This window comes from Camelus dromedarius, chromosome 17, assembly GCF_036321535.1.
Source record: "Camelus dromedarius isolate mCamDro1 chromosome 17, mCamDro1.pat, whole genome shotgun sequence".
Classification (NCBI taxonomy): Eukaryota; Metazoa; Chordata; class Mammalia; order Artiodactyla; family Camelidae; genus Camelus; species Camelus dromedarius.
The window spans coordinates 16292645-16317051 of NC_087452.1; the positions used below are offsets into that span (position 1 = coordinate 16292645).

Here is a 24407-nt window from a genome sequence, read left to right on the forward strand (position 1 = left end):
ATAAAGATATTGGTAGGTGTACAATTTATATATCTAGATATATGCTTTTACATGCATGCTTACATTTTTCCGGAAGTAAACTGTTAACAGTGGTTTCCTCTGGGCAAGAAGACTGATAGCAGCCTTGGAAGGGAGGGAGACTTACTATTCATTTTCTTATTTTTAACTTTGGGGACCTGTTCGTTTTTCAGTTAGAGAGGCAGTCAAGACCAGCAATTGGAAGCATAGACTCTGAAGTCTGAATACCTGTGTTCAATTCCTGGCTTTATCACTTACTAGCTATATGACCTTGGGGTTAATTTAACTTCTTCATTTTTTATTCATTAAATGTGCTAATGATCTTCCTCACTAGATTTTGTGAGGATTAAATGAGTTAATAACTATAAAGTGCTCAGAGTACCCTAAACAATGCTATATATGCATTTTCTTGAAAAAAAGAAAAAGAAACAGAGAAATTAAACAAAAATGCATCTAACCAAAAGAGCCCCATGTATCAGAGATGGAAGGACTTTTAAATATGTTACTACTTCCAGCATCAAATGTTGTATAAAAATTATGTTTGAAACAGGGGTACCAAGGCAGCGGTCTTGTTTTCATTGTTGGTTGTCATTTTATCTGAACTTGAATACGTTTTAGGGAAGGCACCTACCCTAGGATTCATAATAGGTGTTTACCATGCCTGTGAAGCCCCTGAACCCATCTGGTCTTGCAGCTTCTGTTCTAGTCCATCCTGGAGAATGCTTAAGCTAAGAGCAGAGTGTGTGCTAGGTCTGGTAGAAAATCTTTGAGGGGATGGAACTGTACATCTACAGCTGGTAAAGGCCAGAGACGGACTATCCAGACATTCAAGCTTAAAGAGGGTGTCTATGCCCAGTTATGACACATGGGCTCACATACCCTCCTGCCTCTCCTTTCTTTTGAAAGAGGGAATGATGGACACCTGGCAAGGGGCTGTGCTGGGAGGATCCCTCTTTGGGCTCAAGAATCTTATGGCCATAGGGACTTCCTCTGTATTCAGAGGTGTAGAAGTGGAGGGCTGTGTTCAAGACTGCCAGGTTTCCTCCTCCTCCCTTGTGGGTACTTTGGGGCAAGTGTGGGGAACTTGGGATGACTTTGGGAACCATCATTTAAAGCTGGTCACAATCTGGGCACATCACATGATGGTCCCTTCAAATCAGCTGAGTTAGGAAACGTGCAAAGCTGACCCGTAACCACTTCATGCCCCAGTCCAGTCAATGGTCCTGGTTTGTCTGTGTGACCCATTCTTTCTGCCTTCTTGGGCATTCCAGTCTCTATTCATTTGACCAGCGGTTCCCCTGGCATCTATCTGACACAGCCAACTGTGCTTCCATCTGCCCTTCCATCCCTCCATCCCTCCTCCAGCCATCTGCCAGCTTTCCCACCCTTCCTTCAGACTGCCGGTATGTCTGTCCACCTCCCCTTCCCTCCCACCTTGTGGGTCTGAGACTCCATCCACTGGACCCTCCCTCCCTCCCTCTGCCTGTAGCCCACCCATCCATGTGGCCCACCTTCCTTCTGGCGGCAGAACCTACAGGTTGACCCTTCCTCTGTTCCCCCCCACCCCCGTAGCCTGGAATCCTCCCCGCCGCTGCTCTGTCCTCCCTCCCTCCCTCCCGCGCGCCCGTCGCTCCCAGGTCGCGGGGTCGGTGCCTGTGCGGAACCGAGCCCCGACTCGCGCGGGCCGTGCTTTTGTTCGGCGGCCGGTCCCGGGCCGGGCCCGGGCCGGGCCCCAGCGGCCTCGCGGCGCAGCTCCCCGGCGGGCGGGCGGGCGTAGGGCCGGGCCGGGGCGGGGCGGGGCGCGCGCGGGGCGGGGCGGGGCGGCCGCGGCGGGGCGGGCGGGGGCCGGGGTGACTCAGCCGCCGCTCGCCCCGAGGTCCGCCCGTCCGCCGGCCGCGCAGGCGGGGCGGAGAAAATGGCGATGCCCCCGGCCGCCGCGCCCCCCGCCGGGGCCCGGGAGCCGCCGGGGCCCCGCGCCGCCGCCGCCGCCGCCGCCGCCACCACCGCCACCGCCGCGCCGCCGCTCGGCCTGCAGCAGCTGTCGGGACTGCGGCCCGAGCCGGGCGGGGTCCCGCTGCACTCGCCCTGGACCTTCTGGCTCGACAGGTGAGGGGGCGCGGGGCCCGCCGCGTCCGACCCCCGCCCGGCCGCCGCCGCCGCCGTGCGCCCGCCGGGCCTGCGCCGCCGCTTTGTCTCGGCGCCCGCCTCCCCCCGCACTGCGCCGGGTGCGCTCCGGCGGCCCAGGCCCCCGCGCCCGCCCCGGCCCCCGGCCCCGCCGCGCGGGCTCGCGTAGAGCCGGCTCGCAAGCGCAGGTTCGGGCCGGCCCGAGCGGCTGTCGGGAGGCCTCGCCTCCGGGCCGAGAGAAAAGCACGCAGTCCCAAAAGTTTCGGCAGCACTTTCCCTCTGCATTCCCTTCCCAAGAAGAGATGCCGGCAGGCGGGCGTCCTTGTTGGGCGGTGGGAGATGCTGGGCCTGGAGGGGTGGTAGGTCCTCGCTGTAAAGTGGGGAGCGTGATGCTGTCCTGGTTGCCCCCACGGGAACTCAGGACACGACCTTCGCCGTGACAGCGCCCGCGAAAGTTGACCGGCCCCTGGGAAGTGTGCGGCGGCGGTATTACCGTGGCACAGCGGGCGCCTCCACCCTGTGCCCACCGGTGCTGCCTGGGACGCCCCTGTGAATTCTTTCTTGTCCTCTGGGCAGGTATTTCTTGAGCACTTACTGTGGACACACGCCTGCTAGGCACTGAAGATTCAGTGGTGAGCAGTGCCCTTCACCTTGTTAGTAAAGTGTAGACAATTACAGCTTTCTCAGGGGACAGCTCGGGTACCTTCTCAGAAATGCCTCCGGGACTACCGCATCCGAATTGGCACCTCTCCCCCCCCCCCCCATCTCTTCTGCTCTCCCTGTTTCTCTTCATAATGCTTAATGCTGCTGAATTGTATTATGTAGGAAATCTGGTTATGTTCAGCGTCTTAAGCCCTCAACACTTTCCCTTCCTTTTGGGGCAGGAACTCTGTGCCTGGCACGTAGTAGGAGCACAAGACATTTTTGACAAATGAATAAATGGATGAATTGCAAAGCACCCTCTTGGTATCTGTCATGAAGCTGGTATCCAAGGAAGAGCCTTCAAGGTTGTCCCAAGAGTTTATGGAAGTTTTGATGACACTGTATCTACTATGATTTAAGTGTTAGGAAGGCATAGATGTGACAGTTTTCTGTGAAATTTACTTAATAGACCCACATCTGGTTTTTAAAAACCTTGCATAAAATACCTGCAAGGTTTTTAAAAAGTGGTGTTCATCTTTTCTTAGGAAGGCCAGCCCATTCCTTTCTTCCCCTTGGAATTAGCACCCATTGATAAGAACTGAAAGTTGGAGTCATTGTCTTTTCTGGGGACACAGAGAAGTTAGGGGTGGGGGAAATATAGTGAGTCTCATTTTTCAAAACATTTTCACTTTCATTATGAGATGCTAAGAGGGCATTTTACTGTCATAACGAGTGGTTTTGGCAAACTTTTAGCAGAATGAAATCAGGTGTCTTTGTTTTCAAAGGTATGTTATAATTGCTGTTACCTGGTATCTTTTCAAGCTGTTAAAACTGGACCTCTGGTCTCCATTGGATACTGCTGACTGCTGGAAACAGTATCAAGAGAGTTTCTCTTTGAACAGGTCAAACAGTCTACTTGCAGGCACAACATTTTAAGAATGGCATAAGATGTTGATACTACATAGCAACACAACCTTTAAAGACTGGCATCTTTTTTTGAAGTACAGTTGATGTACAATACTATGTAAGTTAAAGGTGTACAATATAGTGATTCATAAATTTTAAAGGTTTTACTCTATTTATAGTTATTGTAAAATATTAGCTATATTTCCTGTGTTGTACAATATATCTTTCTAGTTTAACACAACTTTTAAAGAATATCTGATATCTTTTAAGATAAGACTACAGTAACTTCAGTGAAGACAAAGTATAGCTTTTCTACCACATATTTGCACATTTTTGTTCCCTGGAAGTCAGTAATTAAATGAAATGTTATTGCCATAGTGTCCAAATCTTCAATAAAAATGGCTATACAAATTTAGAATTAATAATTAGTTCCAACACTGCACATATGAATTTATTTTGCCTGATCAGTCAGCCATAGCTTTTACTGAACTTTCTCCACTTCTCTGGAGATATAGGGTGCCCCTTTCCCCCCTGCATTATGAACACATTGTGTTCTGGAGTTTCACTTGTAACTTTTCCCCCCAAGAGAAACAGGATTCTAGAGAGAGTGGTAAAGTTCTAAGGAGAGCCCTCGAAGGCAGCCTTCACCCCAGCATAACTGATGTCTGCCACTGATGAATGACATCAGTTTTGAGAACCACACCATCCAAAGGTCTGCTACTTAAAAGTCTTCTTTGGCACACACCTCCTGGCCTGTGCTTCCTTTCAGTCTATTGTGTGATGATGGACAAGTGATCTTGTGCCTCTAAGCCTCACTTGCATTGTTTGCAAAATGAGGATAATCCTAGGCTATATATCTCCTAGGGCTGTTCTGAGGATTACGTGAAAGCAGAGAATGTAAAACACAAACAATGGTGCCTAGCATAGAATACTGTTTAGTAAATGCCAACTACCAACATTATTTGCTGTTCCCAAATTACCACCCATCCCCCATCAGCAGTCCCTAGAGCAGCTTGTCTGAATCAGTGTTAGGAAGCCAGCATCCTAATTCACTCCTCCATGGATAAATTAGAAAGACCTTCTTTCTTTGCACTTTCAATAGTCCAGTAAGACCTTAATTTGATTTTTTTTTTTTTTTTTAGACTGGGAAATGGGTGTAGTTCAGAGGTAGAGCGTATGCTTAGCATGCACGAGGTCCTGGGTTCATTCCCCGGTAGCTCCATTAAAAAATAAATAAATTAGGAAGGAAGTAAATAAATGAATAAATAAATAAGACTGTGTGGCCAAGGATCTAGGCATCTGGGGACTAATTTTGGTTGGGGGTTTTGGATGAAGAGTTTTCCTTCCCTTTTCTGGATGTTTAAAGCTCTGTCCTGTCGTGATTCTTGGAGGCCACTCTTGACTGTGTGCCTCTATGTGCTTGATTTTCATCTCATGGTAATCCCCTTCCTCCGAGTGTTACCCACAGAACTCAGTGCTGAGGCCTCTCCTCGTTGCCGTCCGCACCCGTGATCTCATCTAGTCACAAGGCTTTCGGCTCCAGCTGTATGCTAGTGATTCCCAGGCTTGGCACTTGGGCATCCAGCTCCTCCTCTCTGTGTCCCTGTTTGTGTCTAATACACACGCCAGACCACTTCCTCGACTGCCCTCCCGGTCTCGCCTCCCTCGTCCGCGGCATCTCACATGAGAGCAGTTAACAGCAGCTCTGTCCTTCCATTTGCTCAGCACCCCCAAACCTTAGAGTCATCTGTGCCTCTCCTTCTCCTCTTCCTCCTTACCTCCCCCCTCTTCTTCCCCATCCTCCTCCCTCCCCCTCTACATCCATTGTCAACAAACGCTGTTGATTCTACCCTCAAAACATATCCAGAATCCAATTTATTCTCACCATCTGCATCCCAGGCCCTGGGCCACAACACCTCTGTCACCTGGAGGAAGGCAAAGCATTCTGACCACTCGCCCTGCTTCTTCTCTCACCCCTACAGTTCATTCCCATCACAGCAGCCCAAGTGGTCCCTTTACGTACCTCAGTCAAAGCTGTCGCTTCTCTGCTGCCCACGTCACTCAGGGCAGAACCCAGAGGGCTTATAATAGCCAGTGAGGCTCTGCGGCATTTCCTGCCCCCGCCTAGTGCACCTTTCTTGTTCTGCCTCGCCCTCCCTCTCCCTCCTGCACGGTCCCTTCTCGCTCACTGCCCCCCAGACCCTTTCTCCATTGTCCCCAGCCTGAGCCTTTGCCACCGAGGGTCCTTCCAGCCTGGGATGCTCTTCCCTGACCACTGATACGAGGTAACATGCGCATCTGGATGCACTCCCCGTGCCCCCTGCCCCTGCTTTGTTTTCTCTGTAGGACTAGCACCATTTGTCTGCTCTAGAACGTACACATCGCAGGGTTCTTTTCCCCATGGCTCTGTCCTCAGCTCCCAGATCAGAGCCTGGCACAAGCCGGCCCACACTAAACATTTGGGGGGCTGTTGAATTCTACCCACAGTGACTTTCCCTTGTCCTGGCGGCTCATTTGTGAATCCGCCCCAGCCCTGACCTCTCTCCTGCTCTGGACACACACTACCTACCATGTTACCGTTAACAACACCACCATCTTAGGAGTTTTTCAGTGCTGGAATTTCCAGTTGTTGCTTGAATCCTCTTCTCTCTCAAGTCCTCTTCCCCGTCCAGTCCTGCACTGCACGTTGTGGGTTTGCCCTAGGAAGGCCTGCTCCAAGTCTAGCCGTCCCCTCCTCTCCGTGTCCCTCCCTCTGCAGGCGCTGGTCCTCTGTCGCCGCAGTCACACACTAGCCTCTCTGCTCCCAAGCTTGTCCCTTCTCCAAGCGTTCTCCGCTTGGGCTGGCAGGGTTCACCTTCTAAGCTACACCCGATCCTGTCATTCCAAAACTCCCCTGCCCCCTCCTCGACCCCAGCAGTGAGTTTTGACTCCGTGTGTCCCACCACCTGAGGGTGTGGTGGGTTGTGTGCCCCAGACACGTGGCCTTGTGGGTCTCCACCTCCGCTTGTACCAGAGCACCTCTGATTGGTTTTGTCATTTATTTTCAGAAATGGGCCACATTAATTTGAAAAAAAGTTTTCCTTGGCTTAAAAAAGAAAAAATGAAAACCATAGACTTATATAGATTATGGTACAAACTTCTGTATTGCTCTTTTTAAGTGAGAAACCCGCCTCTTTTAAGACCCATCACCTCTGTCTCCCCAGCTCCATTGTACCAGTCAGTCTGTCCATTCTCTCTGGTAACAGCGGACTGCTGGCCGTTTTCCTGGATAAACCATGGGCTTTCCAGCCCCTGAGATTTGTCTCGTGATGTTTCTTCTGCTTGAGATGCCCTTCCCCGCTTTGTCTACCTAAAAAGCTGCCATGCATCCTTCAAGGCCTTCTTGGCATGCCAACTCTGTGATTGTCCTGAAATGGCCCTTGGCCCAGGCAGGATTAAGCCGGCCCCCTTTGTCTTCCTATGGCATTTTTTATAGCCTGTGTTTGTATTAAGGACCGTTTATTTCTCCTCTGTGCCTCCCTTTTGACCGCAAGACTCCAACTGTCTCATATCTGACCCCCAGAAGTGCATTTTACAGTGTGTATAGTAGGTACTCAGTACTTGTGTCCTGGTGGTTTTAATCATAGAGGTGGGCCCTCACTGGATCTCCCAGCAACCCTTCCCCATCAGGTCCACCCAGCCAACGTTAAAACTCAGCCTCCTTCCTGATCCTGCCCCAGACAACGCTGTCAGACCTCTGGGTAGAATGTGCGTTTGTAACAAATGCCTTAGGTGCCAAAACTTGAGAGTTACTGCTCTGTTTATTGATCCAATGAATCAAGCATGTTAGTTGCCAGTCACTGTTGTAGGTGCTGAGATCGCAAAGGTGATGGCTTGGGGCTGGACCTCCCAGGAGGGGTGTGTCACACACTGCTTCAGCAGCGTCAGTGATGAGTCCAAGAAGTACTGAGTTCTAGGGGGACCCGCCTTTCAGGGTGGAATGCATTCAAATACGTTCCAGAGATGGCTCGATAATCAGAAATCTGATGGGGTGGGGGGACGAGGCTTGACAGAGAAGTTCCCCAAATCATCCTTATTCATCCCAGAGTGGCCTCCTGGGACTCGGTGAGGACGGAAGGCCGCAGGTGACAGGGAGAGAGTGGCTGGCACCTCGACTTTTCCTATCCCTTTTCCCCATTCTTGCCTTTCTGCACCCACAGGCTCTCTTACTGGCCTGGATTTTAGTTTCTGTAAGAGGCGAAGTGTTGCTGGGTAGATCAGGCAGATAAAGGCCCTGACCTAGGGGCTCACAGCCTGTCCAGCTGTGGGTCAGTAGTTGCTTCCTGCAGAGAGGCCTGAGGGCCCTCGACATCCTCACTCAGGAAAGTTACTAGTCCTCTCCTGGTAGTCGCTGCTCAAAACTCCGTTTTCCCGCTGTCGGTATTACAGATGCCCTTCCCTTATTTCCAAACCCAAGACAGCTGGCAAGGCTTCAGTGAGCCGGCAGTTCAGTTCAGGTGGCAGCTCAGAACCTGGGCTTCCTTCGTCCCATTGTTGTCTCTAACTCAGTGATGCTCCTCTGCCACCCCACCTCCACGCACGGAAGGGCTCTTTGTGTATCAGGAGGAAGAGTCCCAGTTGCCAGTGCCAAGGACCTAATAGGCTGGGAGTGACAATAGATGGGAGCAGAGAAAAACCAAAGTCAAATAAACATGCGAAAAGAAAGCATTTAGATTATGTAGATAGCTTCAGTAGATGCATTATTAAGCATTAATAATAGGCCCTGGCCCATTTTTGCAGGTGACTCTCTCTCAAACAGGAAGCCGGCCTAACCGCAAACCACAGATGTGTCTAAAAGTGATGAAAATGAAATCGTCTTTAGCGGCGTGCGTGCTGTGCAAGGGACACCCTTTGTCAGGTGCCTGGGCTTGGGCGGGTTTCCTCTCTGACAGCTGAGCCTCATGTTAGCCAGTTCAGCAAGAAGACTGGCTTTTAGGAGATGGGCCCCTGGCTTTAAAGTTTTGCCCATTTAGGTTACTCTCCTAGCTGAAATGAAACGACCTTTCATATAAGGTGACGTATTGTCATCAGACTCTTTTCCACCAGACTTTTATCGTGTGCATGTGCACTGGGCGTGTGCATCCATGACTTGGCTATCCTGTACCAGATACAAAATTTTAAATGTCTTTTCCCACTTGAACCTGTTAATACTCACCACTGTCTAGTTCGGCGTGCTAGGCAGTAGGCCGGGAGCCGTACACACTTGTCCGCAGAGTCCTCACATTACTGAAGTAGGGTATACCAGGAACATGTGCAGACGAGAAACTTGAGGAGACATGACTTACCCGAGGACACACAGCTAACACAGAACAGAAACAGGAGTGAAGTAAGGACCATGAAACCCCAAGCACCGGCGTCTCTCACCCCACTGAACACTTTCCCTGTGAATGTGAACAATGAATGGGACACAGTTCTCCCACATCTCATTTCCTAAAACACAGGAGCCGGATAGGACTGGAGAGGTCATCTGGGCTCACCACCTCATTTCTCAAATGAGGAAAGCGGGAGCCAGTGTCATGGAGATAATTAAGCCACAGACTCCCTGCTTCAGAACTGGCAGAGGAAAAGAAGGGAGCCCCACGTAAAACCCGTATTTAAGTGCCTTCATAGAACTGTCATTCACATATAATTGATCATCTCTTTCGGGGAAGAAAGGATGCATCTGTGAGAATAGTGATTGTACATTTTTCTGATGATGCTGTCTGTAGTTCATTAGCTTGTATCCCCCAAGTTGTTAACATTCCTTATGGTGATTTGCTTTAGATGATGTAAGTCAGCAAGCCTCAGACTTTCACGTACAGACAAATCACCAGAGATGCAGCAGGTGTCAAGTGGGGCCTGGGGCGGCTGCATCTCCAGGAAGCTCCCAGGTGACGCTGCCAGTTGACAGACTACAGTTTAAGTGGCGTGGATGCAGGCAGGGTTTGGGGAAAACTTTCCAGCTTCTTTGCTCTGTAAGGAGCATCTCCAGGTATCCAGGCTGCTGGTACGTGGTTCTGTGGCCTGCTAAGAGCTAGCCAGGTAATGGTTAAGATAACTTCCTTCTGTTCTTATACAAAGGGATCCATCCCTGTGAATCTTATTCCTGCGCTTACCCTGCAGCCACCCTCTCTTTAAGGGTGGGATTTAAAGCAGAAGGCACATTTGGACTGCTGGAAGGTCCGGGTGAAGGACTGCAAGATACAGGAGAGTTGAGAATGTGTTTGTCAGAGTTGTGTTCCCAACACCAGGCAGAGTGTGGATGGGTCATGCCAGAAGTGACTGGTTTAGGCTAGTGACAAGGGGCAAGGTTGCCAGGTGACCCTTGGCTCAAGAATCACCTCTGCCACTAGCCAACTCAGACTTAGTTTGTTCATCTGTAGAGTGGGGTTGCTACCATTATTCACTGCATGGTGATTAAGTCATGATGCATGTAGTACATGATATGTAGTCTTTTCAACTATTGGGGGCACAATAAGTGTTTCTTAAATAAGAGAGAGGGTAAAATGCTTTGAAGCATCTCAGACTTAAATTGAGCTAAAAGAGTTCTGTCTTGTGGAGTTTCTCAGGGACCTGTGTTAATGAGTCCATAACAATGAATTGTAAATAGCACATTAAATTTCTGCATGTTAAGTGGTGGTTATGTGCCAGGAAGCCATTTAAGTAAAACAGTTGGTCCAACTTATTAGACTTCCTGCCTTCTCCTAACTCCCCAAATGAAAAGGGATTTTAACCAATTTTACAATGTAAGACACATTTCCTGTTATTCCGTTGTTAAGCTGAAGACACACAGGAGTAATATGAAGCTGGATTTGGGAGTTTGGGGCTTAAGTACCATTAAGAGTTCCCCTGACATCTTATGCTAATCATCTGCTTGGCGGACCTGGAAGGATCCCTTCCCACTTCTGCATTAGCCATCACAGCTTCTGGATTCAAGTGTGAGTGGAAGCAGCTCACGGAAGCTATGGCCTTAAGCCCAGAGAGATCGGCACTGGAGGGGCTTTCTCTTCTGAGGATGGATGTAGGAGTTTCTCAGCTGCGTGTAACTCTCACAGACTGCTTGGGATTTTTACTCTCTGTCCCACAGATTAGAAACATGCCTGGTGTCTCTTAGTTCTAATTGCCTTCTCCTCTGCTCCTGTTCTGCTGTTGCTGCCGCCACCGACAGCAACAGTTGCTCATTAGATGCCACGTGCTGTGTGAATGCTTCATGTGTATTAGCTCATGAAGTCTAGGTAGCAAAGTGATAGGGGCAGAGACCCCGTTCTCAGGAAGGGAGAGTGAGGGTTGGAAGAGTCAAGCACGTGGCTGGTGTCACACAGCTGGTAGGGGTGCAGCTAAAATTTGAACTCAGATCTGTCGATTTCAAAGACCATCCTCTCGACCCCTCTGCTTTCCTGTCTTTCCACTACAGCCCACCTGTGGCTTTTGTCTGGTAAATGCTGCGCCTCTCATATCCAGCCTCGGAAAATGATGACCTGTAGAAGTGTTCTCCCAGAATTGCGTTCTGTGTGTCACATTTTGGGGTGTCATTATCGCCAGGTATTCTGGTGGCATCTCACCCTGCTCTGCATCTCTGGCTTCCCCCTCCCCGCAGTGTGACTAGGGGATGGAGCCGGAGGAGAGAATGACAGGCAGGAGCAGTGGGTGGGCCCACGGAGGGACAAGATAATCTAAGCAGGGCTGAGACAGGGACTTGCTGTAAGATGTGCTCTCTTTGGCCACCTGTGTGACAACGACTGCTTGGTTGTTCCTGCGAGGTGTCCTCATCCAAGAGGAAGATCGTGGGCATCGGAGCCAGACAGACCAGGAGAATAACCCAGATCTGCTGCTTAAAAACAGGCTCCCTGAGCCTCAGTTTCCTAATCTGTAAATGTGGAGAGTGACGTCAACCTGGCCGGATTGCGGTGAGGCTTAGAGACCTGTGTGCAAGCCCCTCTTGTAGAATACATTCTCTGTAAAAGGAAGCTGTTATCACATGAACACCGTTAAATCAGAGGTGAAACTCCTAGCGGAACAACTCAGACTCCTCAAGCTGCTCCATCCCAGGGGCTTTTATTGTTTCATTGCTGTGTTCGCAGCTTCAGCTTTATAGGGTGGGAGGGTGGCATCTAATTCAGAGAATGTGAGACCAGGTCCTGATTTCTCGGTCTAGGATTTTGCAGGACTTTGGCTGTACATCCCCCTCTCAGCTTTCTCTCCTACCTCCTCCCGGGCTTCCTTCGTCCCGTTGTCGTCTCTAACTCAGTGATGCTCCTCTGCCACCCCACCTCCATGCACGGAAGGGTTCTTTGTGTATCAGGAGGAAGAGTCCCAGTTGCCACTGCCAAGGACCTTATAGGCTGGGAGTGACAATAGATGGAAGCAGGGAAAAGCCAAAATTAAAAAAAAAAAAGAGAGAGATTGGAACAAAAGAGGATCTAAACCTTGTTTCTTTGCCTTCAAGAGTCTGGGGGATTCAGAGAGGCGGGGTGCCAGCTCTAGAACACACACCCATGAGGACAGAATGGTCCCTCGTGTATCCCCATCAACTCACTGAGATGTGCAGTGAATCTCTGTTGATTAAATAACTACTAAATCTTCCAGTTACATGTCTATAGCATGGTTTTCTCAGTGTTGACCCGACATTTTGGACCTGCTAATTCTTGGTGATGGGAGCTTTCCTGTCCACCAAGGTGGGGGGGGAGTCCACAGCAGCCCTGGCTTCTGCCCACTCGATTCCAGCAGCACCCCCTCAGTTGTGATAACCAAAAATGTCCCCCGATATTGCCAGATGGCCATGTCACTCCCAGATGGGCACCCTTGGTCTGCAGAGTGAGGGCTGGGTTAGGGTTCTGCTGGGAGGTTTGGGTTTGTCACATGAATGAAGTGAAGATTTTTTTCTTGTAAGATGTGAGGATAGACTGTATATAGTTTTGTTTTTTTTTTAAGTTTCTTCCGTTGAAATCTATTATAAACACGTCCCTTCCAGTTGTTCCCACCCTGTTAGAGTAACAGGGAAGAGAGTGCGTGGCCTGCCTGCTTCCCCAGGAGCTGCTGCTTAAAGAAACAGTGACCGTAGATGGGACAGCTCCCAGGGCAACTTTGAATCAGCAAGTGCAGTACAGACTGACCTGTCTACAGGGCAGAGCACTTATAAATCTTGGCTTGTTTGCCATTTTCAAATTGATTCTGTGGAAATGGCCCAGTTTTGCTTGTGAGTGATGGCTGGGGTTCAGGCACGAGCTTGAGGCTTATTGGTGTTTTCTAGCAACTGTCCCTGCCAGCTTTGGCTCGCAGGGGAATGGCTTTCCTTGCGCTGACCAGGCCAACCGGTCGCCACCATCAGAAGCTTTGTCCATGTTATTTTGTTACCCTGAGAACTGGGTGTTCCTAAAACGGTCTAGCAGCTTGGAAGAGTCCCTGAAGATGAGATGACCTAGCCTCCTTCAGTAAGCAGTCAGGAAAGCCAGTTTCCATAGAACTTGACGTATTTCCTTTCAAACCCCAATACGTCAGCATCGTGAGATGTTAATCAGAACAGAACCTTTGTTGAGTGTGATCCTGTTGTCTTTAGTGAGGACGGTCTCTGCCCTGCTCTGTTGGAAAGACCCTTCTATGAAAGTCATAGGGACTCAATCTTGTGTTAACAAATAGGACTTAGCAAAACCCCGTTAAAAAATGTAAGTGTGACTACAGCTTGACTGGACAGTTTAGCAGCGAGGGATGAGGAGCAGGAAATCTCAGGGCACCTGTATCCAGACCGGGCTTGTGTGGCCTGGGGCACATTACCAGACCTCTGTAAGCACTAGCTTGCTCACCTGTAAAATGTGCGGAGTGGTAGTGACAGCTGCATACATGGGCTCACAGGGCTTCGGTGCTGTAACAAAGGGGACGTGCTTAGCACACGAGCAAGAGGTCAGTCCACACGCATTAGCTGCTGGTGCTATTGCCCTATTCGGAGAAGCCCTACCACGGTGCTTCATTCTCCAGCCCTTTCTTGGACTCTGGAAATTGGATTTCTTCAAAAAACTTGAACAGTGGAACTGAACAGACCTATATGACTTTGTATAATTGTCTCCCACACTGGAATATGAGTAAAAGACACACGTGGAGGCGGAGGTGCTTAAGAAGAGGCATGTAAAGCAAAGGTTCACCCGTCATTTTTTTCTCTAGGTTGAATAGTGTTGTCATGTTGTATTTGCTTAAATGGACATCACTCTGTGTGAGGTGAACACCCAAATTATACTCATTCTAAACCATCGTAAATTGAAAGGTAACTTTAAAAATTGGTAAAAAATTTGAAATGCACAGTTTTAAAAATGAAAAAAAAAATGCAGAGGACATTCCCTTCCTTTGGACCCTCACACCAACCCCGACACACACCAACCCCGAAGCTCACCCTGTTAGGGAAGGAGCCCTGAATGTCCTCTGCCATGTGCTTTGGGCAGCCGGGGAGATAATGTGCTGAGCATGTTTGGTGGAGAGCATGGCTAAACTTTTTAAAGGAAGAAAAATCAGTATTGGAATAAATGCCAGTGGATTTTCATGTAAAAGCAATAGGTTATTCATGTGAAAAACTATTCAAAAGTTTTTCTTTTTAAAAAATGTTTTTCACCCATCCTTTTGTAATTTTAGCCCCAAACAGCATAAAACCTGTATTAAATACGAAATTAGTATTCATGTGGGTCATTACTAAAGTGCCCCAAGCCCGGGCAGTGCGGACAGACCAGCGGAGGCAGCGTGGCCCTGGCCCTGGCCCCGGCCCCGGCCCCGGCGTCGGGAGTGCTGCCGGGGCCCCTCACCCTTCACCACACTCCTCAGTGTGGTTATTTTAGGCTTCGGGTCTGGCATTGAAGTCCAATCATGGTGGTTATTGTGGATTTGCTTTTATCAAAAACACTGTCCGGGGCATTTATAAACAATTAGAAAAGGGTTGTAAAGCTGATGGTTCTGGGAGGATTTACTTATCAGACGTCCCCCACTCAGCTGGGCCCCTCCTTTGCCCGCACACCAGTCCGTGATTGTGCTTCCTTAGTGACCTTGGGCTCGGGAGCTGCGTGCAGAAGTGCATTTTAGTTGAGGGGGCTCGGCTGCCCGGGAGCACTGACTGGGCCGTAGTTCCAGGACTGCGGTCTGTGGGGCGCTGCCCCCGTGCCTCAGGCTCACCCGCACCTGGGCCCGGCCCTTGCCCTGCGTGCACCCCTCTCTGTGCTGTCCGTACCGTCTCTGTCCAGGGAGTTCAGCGTCTTCAGGTGCCCTGGGACTGTGTCTCTGAGGGTCTGTGAATGGTAAAGAGCATTCCATTCATGGGTTCCAAATCCTGGTGGGTCACCTGTGAGCCAGTGCACGCTTTTCACGGCGAGCCTCATATTTCTGACCAACAACCGGATGTGGGGTTGTCAAGCATTATTTGAGCAGTGAATTTTCATCCTGGGCCTGGCGTATCTGGACCTTCCTAAGCTCAAACTGCTCATTCCACACAGAGAGATACACGGTGGCGGGGATGGAGAGTCGGCACTTCTGCAGATCGATGAGACCATGTCATGGTACCCCCAAACCCAGGAAGTGGTGCTGGGTGAAGCCAGTCCTGGTGGGTGGCTTTTCTGGCGAATAAGCCTGTAGTATGTTGCCATCTAGTGGAACATATGGCAAACTAAAGATTAATGTATTCTGGCCGCAGAGCTCAGTCGGGCTGATTTAATCAGCTGGAGGAAAGAACTGAAAGTGTTTTCTAAAGGCAAGTGTTTCGGAAACACGTGCAAATTCAGGTGAAAGGAGGAGTGACTTTTAGTAACCATGTTTTCTTAAAGTTGGCGAAAGGTCACTCTGTTTCTCAAGAGTTCGTGAATATTTACCACCGAGGAACTAACGTGTTTTTCAAACATACAGCCAGGTCAGGACCCTGCATTGTCATTATCATCTGTACCACAGGCGCAGTTTCCTGTCCAATGTCCTAGGCAAAAGGCGTGGTGATTACATGGTTATTTTAGTGGTTTTTTTTTAATGTGATTTTAAGGTTTCCAATACCTTTCTTATATTTTCATTTTTCCTATTAAATTTCCACAGAATTCGTATGCTTATTTTCAGGAGATGTAAACACATGACTTCACCAAGTAGGAACTTCACATTTTCAGTTCTAACTAGCATCCCCAGAAATGTCCACTTCCGTGGTTTCAGACCGGATTTGTATGAAGACCTGCAGAGCTACATTGTGGAATGTTTCATGAACACTGACTCCTTGTTTTGCTTGTTTCTTTGCTCTTTTGCTGGTGTTTGCTCAGATCCCTCCCTGGTGCCACGGCAGCTGAGTGTGCATCCAATCTGAAGAAAATCTACACAGTCCAGACAGTACAGGTAAGAAGACAGAGGCTGTGTGTTGGACCTTTAATCGTCCAACCTGAGAACCGCCGCTGTGCTGGCGGCCCCCACCCAGCACTCTGGCCCGGGCATCGGCTCTCAACTCCACTTTGACAGAGCCGCCCTCGGCCACGTCTACCCCAGAGGCCAGCTGAGCACACCCCCAAGTGGCCTGCACTTTTCTCGGTGACCTATTGAATGTTACCTACCACCGGAATGTTTCCCAGGTCCTCACAAGTAGCAGGCTGTGGTTTTGCTGCTGTCAGTCAGTGTCCCCGTTCAGACACCAGCTCAGCCTCTCCCTCTCTGAGCTCCGTTTCCTACCTGTGAGAGGCACCGGCACCCACCTGCAGGGCTATTGAAGATCACAGGTCACTTAGGGAGGGCAGGATGAGCATGAAAGCGGAAGGGCTCAGACCAGTTTCCTACTCCATGTCCGCATTCCATCATCATAAGTTGGGGGGTATCAGCCCTTTAATTTCTGTAACATTGGTGTAATGGTAGCATCTACCTCCACGGGTGCTTGTGACGACTGAGCAAGGTAATGCTTATACCAGGCTTAGCACGATACCTGATACATCGTAGGTTCTCAGAAAAGGTGAGCTCTTAGTTCTCTTAGTTCTTTCTCTGTCCAACTTCTAGGATGAACATTTCTTTAAAAAAAAAAAAACTAGTTGATTTAGTTGATACACTACTGTTTTCTTCAAAAGCAAATTCTATCAAGTGTCTCCCTGTTTTAATACACAGTTGTAGACAAAATAAGGCTGTTAAGGCTGCTTCCTACTTACCTTGACTGTATGTCCTGAATTTTGAAGAAGGGCCAGATTGAAACCGTTCACGTGTTCTGCCCCTAAATCTTTTAATGTCTTAGAAATTCCAGTAGATTGGTGTCCACATTGTCTCTCTTAGGCAGCCTCTCACTTGCACAGAAGTAACACAGAGATCCTTTTTTCAAACACTTCCCCCAGTATCTGGTTCAGAAAATTTAGTATTCACAGTTACACAGCCCAGGAACCCGACTGGAAGGTCCCATGTGTGGCCACGGAGGGCTCCGAGCCGGCTGTGAAAACACAGTCCCGACCACAGGCCGTTTCGGATCTCATTGAGAAAAAGACATTAGCATGTAGAAAGCAAAATAACAGTGCTGCTGTAAATAACCACTCAGTGCCAAGCACAAGCTGTGTCACAAGGCAACACGTGGGCTTCGGTCCAGAGGGACAAATGCTCTCAGAGTCCAGGAGAGGCCTCCCCTCACTTCTCCTCCCCCAACCAGGGCCTTTACGGACCTTGTTACCTCTTCCCAGCGGCCACCGTGTAAACCTCAGAGCACTTGCTTCTAAAGCCTGTCCTCATACAGGAGGTCTTGGATCCCACTGATTTTTAAAGGTACTCATTAGAAGTTTTCCTCTCTTTTATGACATTGGGTCATCAGAGCTGTGCCTGGGATTCCAGGAAGACGTTGGTAAAGTCAGACCGAGGGAGTGGTTTGTGTCCCTGACCCTGCATGATGACAACAGAGCAACACTTGGTATCTGACAGCAAGTGATACAGGGTCTTTAGGGTACCCAGGCTGGCACATTCTTAAAAACTTCATTGGGATAACATTTATTCAGTAATTGCAGATTTCTCAAGTGTATAGTTTGATACATTTTGACAAAGATACACAAACATGTAACCATCTTTCGGATCAAGATTAGAAAAAATTTCCATCACGCCAGAAAAGTTCCTTTGTGCCCCTTACCTTCCCTTTCTCTTCCAGAGGCAACCACTCTTCACATTTCTGTCACCATATATTGGCTTTGTCTTTTATGGAACCTCTTATAAATGGACTCACACAGTGCTGTATTGTGTCTGGTTCCTTTCACTCCATGAATACTGAAGGATTGAATGAGTGAATGAGGAATGAATAAATGAACTACTTTCCTGAGTCACAGCAGGCTGCTCACACAAGGACGCCCTAAACTGCAGCCACACGTTCTCAGTGGGAGCAAAACCTGATTTTTGGGGGTGAGGGGGGCAAGAAAAACCTGACTGTGTTTGCGTGTAAAGCACAGATACACGTACAGTACATACACAGATACAGAGCCTCGCCGTGGTATTAAAGTCTCACAAGAAAGTGATTAGGGAAAGGTCTGCTGCCACGTAGCAGGTGATAATGAAACACTGCTCCAAGGGGTCAGGAAGTTCTGTCCTATGTCTGGTGTCCCTGTCCCTCTCCGTTTCCTCGTCTGTAATACTGAGATAATAGAAATTTCCACTCCCTAAGGCTGAGTGAGGGTTCAGTGAGGGTGCATAGTTCTCAGAAGTGCTGGGTGCTTGGTGAGCCCTCAGCTGTTGGCAGCTGTTAGTAAAGTGTTGGATCCCGCCCTCCCACTTCGTCAGTTTACCAGGGATGGCGTGGGCTGGGACGGAGGGCAGTCACACTGCCAGGGTGTGGATCTCACACCTGCCGCTCAGTAGCCTGGGCAAGTTGCTTAACTTCTCTGTACCTGTTTACTCATCTCTAAGGTAGGAATAATCACAATACCAATTGTATCCTGAGGTTGTGAAAATGAAACGGCACAGGGACGTAAAAAGCACACAGTACGTGCCCAAGGATCATAATAAATCCATCGGCCATGTTTGCCTGCTTCTGTTAGAACATCATTTTGTTCTCTCCTCAGCTGTGGTTTAAATCCAAAAACTCTGTGCTGCTACTTCCAGATTATTTATTTCAAGCAGTTATTCCCTGGAATATACCGCTGCTAACACGTCTACTTGTGAAAGCATGTGTAACTTGTCAGTAACTTGGGGGAGTCCAGCCTGAGCGTCCTTAATACCTGTGAATCGTCCTCAGTATGTAAGAACTAGCCTGGGTGCTGATTTTGAAGTCATTTGAGGACATGCTTTTGCCCCACTGTCCTTTTATTCTGTGGTTATATGTTGATTCTTGAACTCTCACTCTGTCAGCACTAAAAACCTACATCCCTCATCGTGTCTTTTTCCCTCGCATGTTGACGTGAAGTGTGAGTATCCTGCATTATTAGTGATTGCTTTCTGTGAGGACATAGTGTGTCTTGTGCTTTGAGGCTCTCAGCACATCAGAGATGTCGATGGGGTGGGGGAGGAATTGTTATCCTCGCATTACCTGGAGAGATGAGGCTGGGAGTAAGTGGCCCAAAACACCCAGTGCAAACAGCCAGTCATGCCGTGTCTCTGGGCCCGGAGCTCCCTCCTCTTCTAGGTCAGTCCTCTGGCTCTCTACTCCGCCCTGACTGAGGAGTGGAGGGGCCCGGTGACCCCTGCTGAGGACACTCTCATCACAGCCAACAATAATGCTCTCTGCTTGGAGTTTGATTTCCTTCCTACTTTCTTGCCTTTCTTGGAAAATTCCATTTTTCATCTAGATATGTTTTCCAGACGTTTATTGATTCATTTTACTCTTTTGTAAACATTTGCACATTTTCCACATTTCTCCTGTGTTTTTATGTCCTGAATGGATGCAGTGCAGAATAGAGCATAGAACACAGCTTCCGAACAAGCCTGAGTTTACCTGTGGGAGAAAGAAGAGCTACCGGCCATATGCGACTTGCAGGGAGGCCTCCCTTGTTCCCATGAGACCAAAATTCCACCCCTGAAAACTTGCTCCTTTATGACATTCTAACCCCCCCTTGGTTACCACCTTCAGGATTTGGCCGCACTGTGTCCCACTTATTCTGTGTCCTACCCAGTATGTCTCGTAAATTGACCAGCTTTTTACTTAAATTTACAAAAATCAGTAACTTCATAGTTCTTCTGTAAGTGGATATCCAGCATCATTTTTCCCAAATGGAAGGTCTTCGTGTGTGTGTGTGTGTGTGTGTGTGTGTGTGTGTGTGTGTGTGTGTGTGTGTATGTGTATGTATATGTATACACACACATACATACATATATACACAGTCTCTTAAAATGAATAGAATGTTCCTTCTGTGCCTGTGTATGGCCAGTGATAATCAAGGCGTTACCCCTTATCAGAAAGTCGTGGAGTTGTTGTGAGTGTCATTAAGGTCAGACAGCAGGTTGCTTTCCGAATCGCTGGGAGAGGAGGGCTGTCCCTTTCGGGAGGAGAGGTTTGGTAGGTCAGTATTGATAGTGGAGAGTGATGGCAAGGTTGACTGAGAGTCCTCACTGCCCTGGAGGGGCACAGCCCACAGCAGGGGCCATCCAGCAACAGAACGGCCTGGAGCAGACCACTAGGGTGCAGGGAACTGGTGGAGGGAAGAAAGAGAGAAACCCCATACTGGAAAGAGAGAAGGAAGGCTGTGCCACCAGGTTTGCTCCGTAGTTCTGTCTAGCGCAGACTTAATATCAGAGTAACAGGATTCTTTAATTACTACCACGTCATTTATTCATAAGTGTGTATGATAGGGTCAGCATTTATAGTCACAAGCCAGTTGTGCAGGTGGGGGTTGACGGATGGGGGAGAGTTAATCTTGCAAAGTGAAAGTAATTTAGTCACTCCAGATGGAAAACTTGGTCTCGCAAAGGGGATCAGAATATGCCACCCCCAAAATGCCACTTTATCATAAGAATTATTTTGAACTAAAGGCAGTTGTGCTGTACACCAGAAATTGACACAACATTGTAAACTGATTATACCTCAATTTTTAAAAATAAAAAAAAATAAATAAAGGCAATTGAGAAACAGCAGACCCTGGAGAAGCTCTCTGCCCTCCTTCTATCTGCCTGAAATCAGGGCATAAATTTTCCCTTTTAAAGGTGACATAAGTTTACATACATGAAAGTATCCCCCCCCTTTGTTTTTTACCACTGAAGTCTGCATAACCTATTAAACAACCATTATGTACCATATATTTCTTGGTCACCTTCCAAGGGCCCCAAACCCCCTTTCCTTTGTCTCGTCACTCTCCACAATTCACCAACCTTTACTAAAATGGTGTATAAGCTTCTGAGTCCAACTATGTCTTTGGGTTTTCATCAAAGTGGCCCTGTGCCCTTGAAAATAGTAACATCAACCAAGAAACGTATACCTGTGGGCTGTACCCAGGGAGCTGAGTATACACTGTTCTGCTCTGTTTCCCCAGACTTTTCTCTTCTCTCAGTGGGTGAATCCCACTTAGCTCCCCATCTCGGTCTCTATTTTTCATTCATAGACTTCCTGCGTGGTGGGGAATTGCCCTAACATCCTAGCCTTCTGTCTTGTCTACACCCAATCCTCCAACCTTTGGTTCTCACTTTAAGTCAAGCCCTTCTGGATTTCAAAGAAAACCCCATTTCTCTCTCAAGTACCCAGCTCTCGAAGTCAGAGGTTTTTGCCTTCATCCTGATGTGTCTGCTGTGAATCAAAAACATCCATTAATTTCTTTAGTTGCCTTCTTTCTTCTGGGCTCTGTCTGCCCTTCCCATAAATACAGTTATTTCAGTTGGTAAGGAGCAATTCCCAGCCAATTACAAATACCTGATGAAGAAAAATGTTTGTTTAAAATTTCAAAGATACTTTCAGTGATTCATGTGCTAGGATCCTGGGAAGAAATCCTGGATTGAGGTTGTTGGGGGGGAGGTGAGGGGTGGTTGAAGGTATATTTGCTGGATGTTTTTCTTCGTTTTACACCGCGTTGTCTGTCACCACATGGCATTTTTTTTTTTCTTCTCAAGTACTTTCAAGAATATTCTCTCTTTTCCTTCTTCAAAACATTCAGTAGAAAATTGAGGAGGAAATTTGCCAGTTTTCCTGGTCATGATTGATGATCTGTTTGGCAAAAGACTGAGGGGGAGCATAATCGCTTCAGTCAGAACAGGTAGACTGGGGATTTATCCAGTGGTCACCGTTGTCTGGTGAATTTAACCACACCGAGGACTCATCCCCGTGGCCCGCCCCTCACTAGTGCCCACATCTGTGGACTGAATGAACGCTGCCCGACGTATCTCCCTCTCTTCGGGTTATCATTAAGGCTTATGAAAAAAACACTTCATCATTATTAATACACATTGTGCTTACTTTTACTGCAGTCTCCTGTTTGCAGACCATTTAGAATTAATTTTAAGTCTAAGGGCTTTTGAAATCTATTTGCAAGGTTCTATTTATAGTCAAATTGAGATTCATCAACTAAAATAAAAGTGTGTTACAGAGTCCATGAGCAGGAACTAGCATTCTTCCAGTGAAACAGCCCTTTCCCTTCCCCAGGGGAGGAAGAAGTTCTAAGGGGCTGTGTGATAGCCCCCTCCTTGAGCTGTTTCACCATCATTCATGCTTGACAAGCATCCCGCACATTGTATGAGGTTTACAACAAGGAAACGGATCGACTTAGTGCCACCGACTTTTACAGGGCTCTCTCTTTTCAATGAGCTCACCACATATTCCACTCTCGTTTTGTATTCATTCACAAACCTGCAAGCATGGGCTTTAATAAAGTCCATTAAATCAGAGTGCAGGCTGTCACCAGCTCTTCTTGGGCTGTCATCTCCTCCTACCAGACTTTCCAGGACTCACAAAATCAACTGTCTGTTTTTGTTTTCAAGAGAAGCTTCTAAAACTATACACCGTAGTATGATCCTTAATGTGTTTTTCTTACCTACCTTTGAAACGGGAGAAGATTTTTGCTGGTTTTTTTCCCAAGATGCTTCAAACACTGGGTGAAAAATTAGGAATCAGGAACTTTGGCAGGGGTGTGAGGGCAGGTCCTCTGTTCTGGGATGCCTCTCAGGAGACTTGACATTTGCGAACGCCAGAGTCCTCTTGGTGGAAGCAGGGATTTTTATTTTAGCATAATTTTGTCTATGGATTCTGCCCAGGTGATGGCCACATCTTCGCAGAAGTCCCAGGCTAGAGCCAATTTACTGACAGAGTCAGTGTGATTAAGGGCGCTTGCTGGTGGGACCTCTTCAACAGGTGTCCCTCATTCTGTGGCCTCACGGCCTGTTCCATGGCTTCTAGGATTGAAGAAAGCTATGCCTAGAACATGTAGTAGTATCTTCAGAGGAAACAGCTTAGTGGTTAAGAACACAAGGGTTTGGAATCCACCTGCCTAGCTTCAAATTCCAGCTCTACGTGTCCACACTCACACCACAGACTAAAACTGAAATAGTGGAATAATCTTATTTGCACTGAGAGCAGACCACTTGTAAGGTAGGTATCTCTCCAAAGACAGATGTCTGTTTCAGGATCTACTCTTACTGCAAATCCATTTTTAGCTACTCCCTACATGAGCACCATTTTAGTATAAGGGACCCAAGATATTCTTAAAAAATCTGTTGTCAGGTGGTTTTTGCCTTCAGTTTTATCTTCCCATTCATTGTTCCTGCCCTTGCAATTCATTTGGCTTTCATTTTACACAACGTGGGCTCAGACAACTCTGTAAGGGTTATCGTTTAACACGTAACATTTCGTCCCACCTATGCTTCTTTGTTCACGGTGCCCTAGGATTCCCTTTTCTAATTGTTTCATTTCTTGCTCTGGTCTCAGATCCACTAGGAGATCCAGACGATCACCCTTGACTTACCTCACCATGCAGAACATTTCTCATTTGTGTAGTAATTCTCTGCATAGAGTTAGTGATTCTAGGGCCCATTCTGTATAAACTGGGGAGAGTTTTCTTCTTCGGAAACATAATCCTTGTCCTAATCCTGATGGTCATACCAAACAGGGATGTTTGGGCCAATTGATTACTCTGTGCCTCAGTTTCCTTATCTGTAAAACAGGGGTAGTAATTGTACCTCCCGGTGATACTGTCATTAGGATGAATTACATAAACCTGTAAAGTTCTCCTGCTACTGTTACTCCTGCTGTTACATTTGTTTTTGTTGTTGTTGTTGTTTATTTTTATGTAATGTTTCTGTCTACCAGCCACTCTGTGTCTTAGTTCCAGCTACTATAACAGGATACCGTAGAGCAGGGGTCTTAAACAACAAACATTGATTTCTCATAGTTCTGGAGGCTGGAAGTCCCGAGACCAGGGTGCTGGCACGGGCAGGTCCTGATAAAGGCCCTCTTCCTGGATTTACAGACAGGCAGGCAGCTTCTTGTTGTAGCCCCACAGGGTGGAGAGAGAGGCTGACTCCATCCCTTCCTTATTGGGATACAGATCCCACCTTGGGTTCCATTCTTAAGGCCTAATTATCTCCCAAAGACCCCACCTCCCAATACCATCCCACTGGGGGCTCAGGTTTCATATGTGAGTTTGGGGAGGACACAAACGTGGGGTCCATGATGCCCTGTATCTTGGGCAACTGAGCTCTTCCCTTCTCCTTCTGGAAGAGGGGGAGGAGGACAGAACACACAAGGTGGTTGAACTCTCTCTGCCTTCTCTCTACCCCACCCTCTGATCCAAAGTGTAGCAGACTCCTTGGCTTAGGTAGAAGACAGAGTCTGTGTGGTAAGGAAA

The 24407-nt window shown here is 48.1% G+C and overlaps 1 protein-coding gene across 1 annotated transcript in view; it reads left to right on the top strand.

The window, feature by feature from the left end:
• Positions 1-1912: 1912 nt before the first annotated feature.
• Positions 1913-24407, top strand: part of EIF4E3 (eukaryotic translation initiation factor 4E family member 3) — a 37499-nt gene continuing 15004 nt past the window's right edge. Inside the window, exons 1-2 of the mRNA XM_064496316.1 lie at positions 1913-2124; positions 15972-16044. Of these exons, the coding sequence (XP_064352386.1) occupies positions 1934-2124; positions 15972-16044 (264 nt within the window). The 5' untranslated portion in view covers positions 1913-1933. The remainder of the gene's footprint in view (positions 2125-15971; positions 16045-24407) is intronic.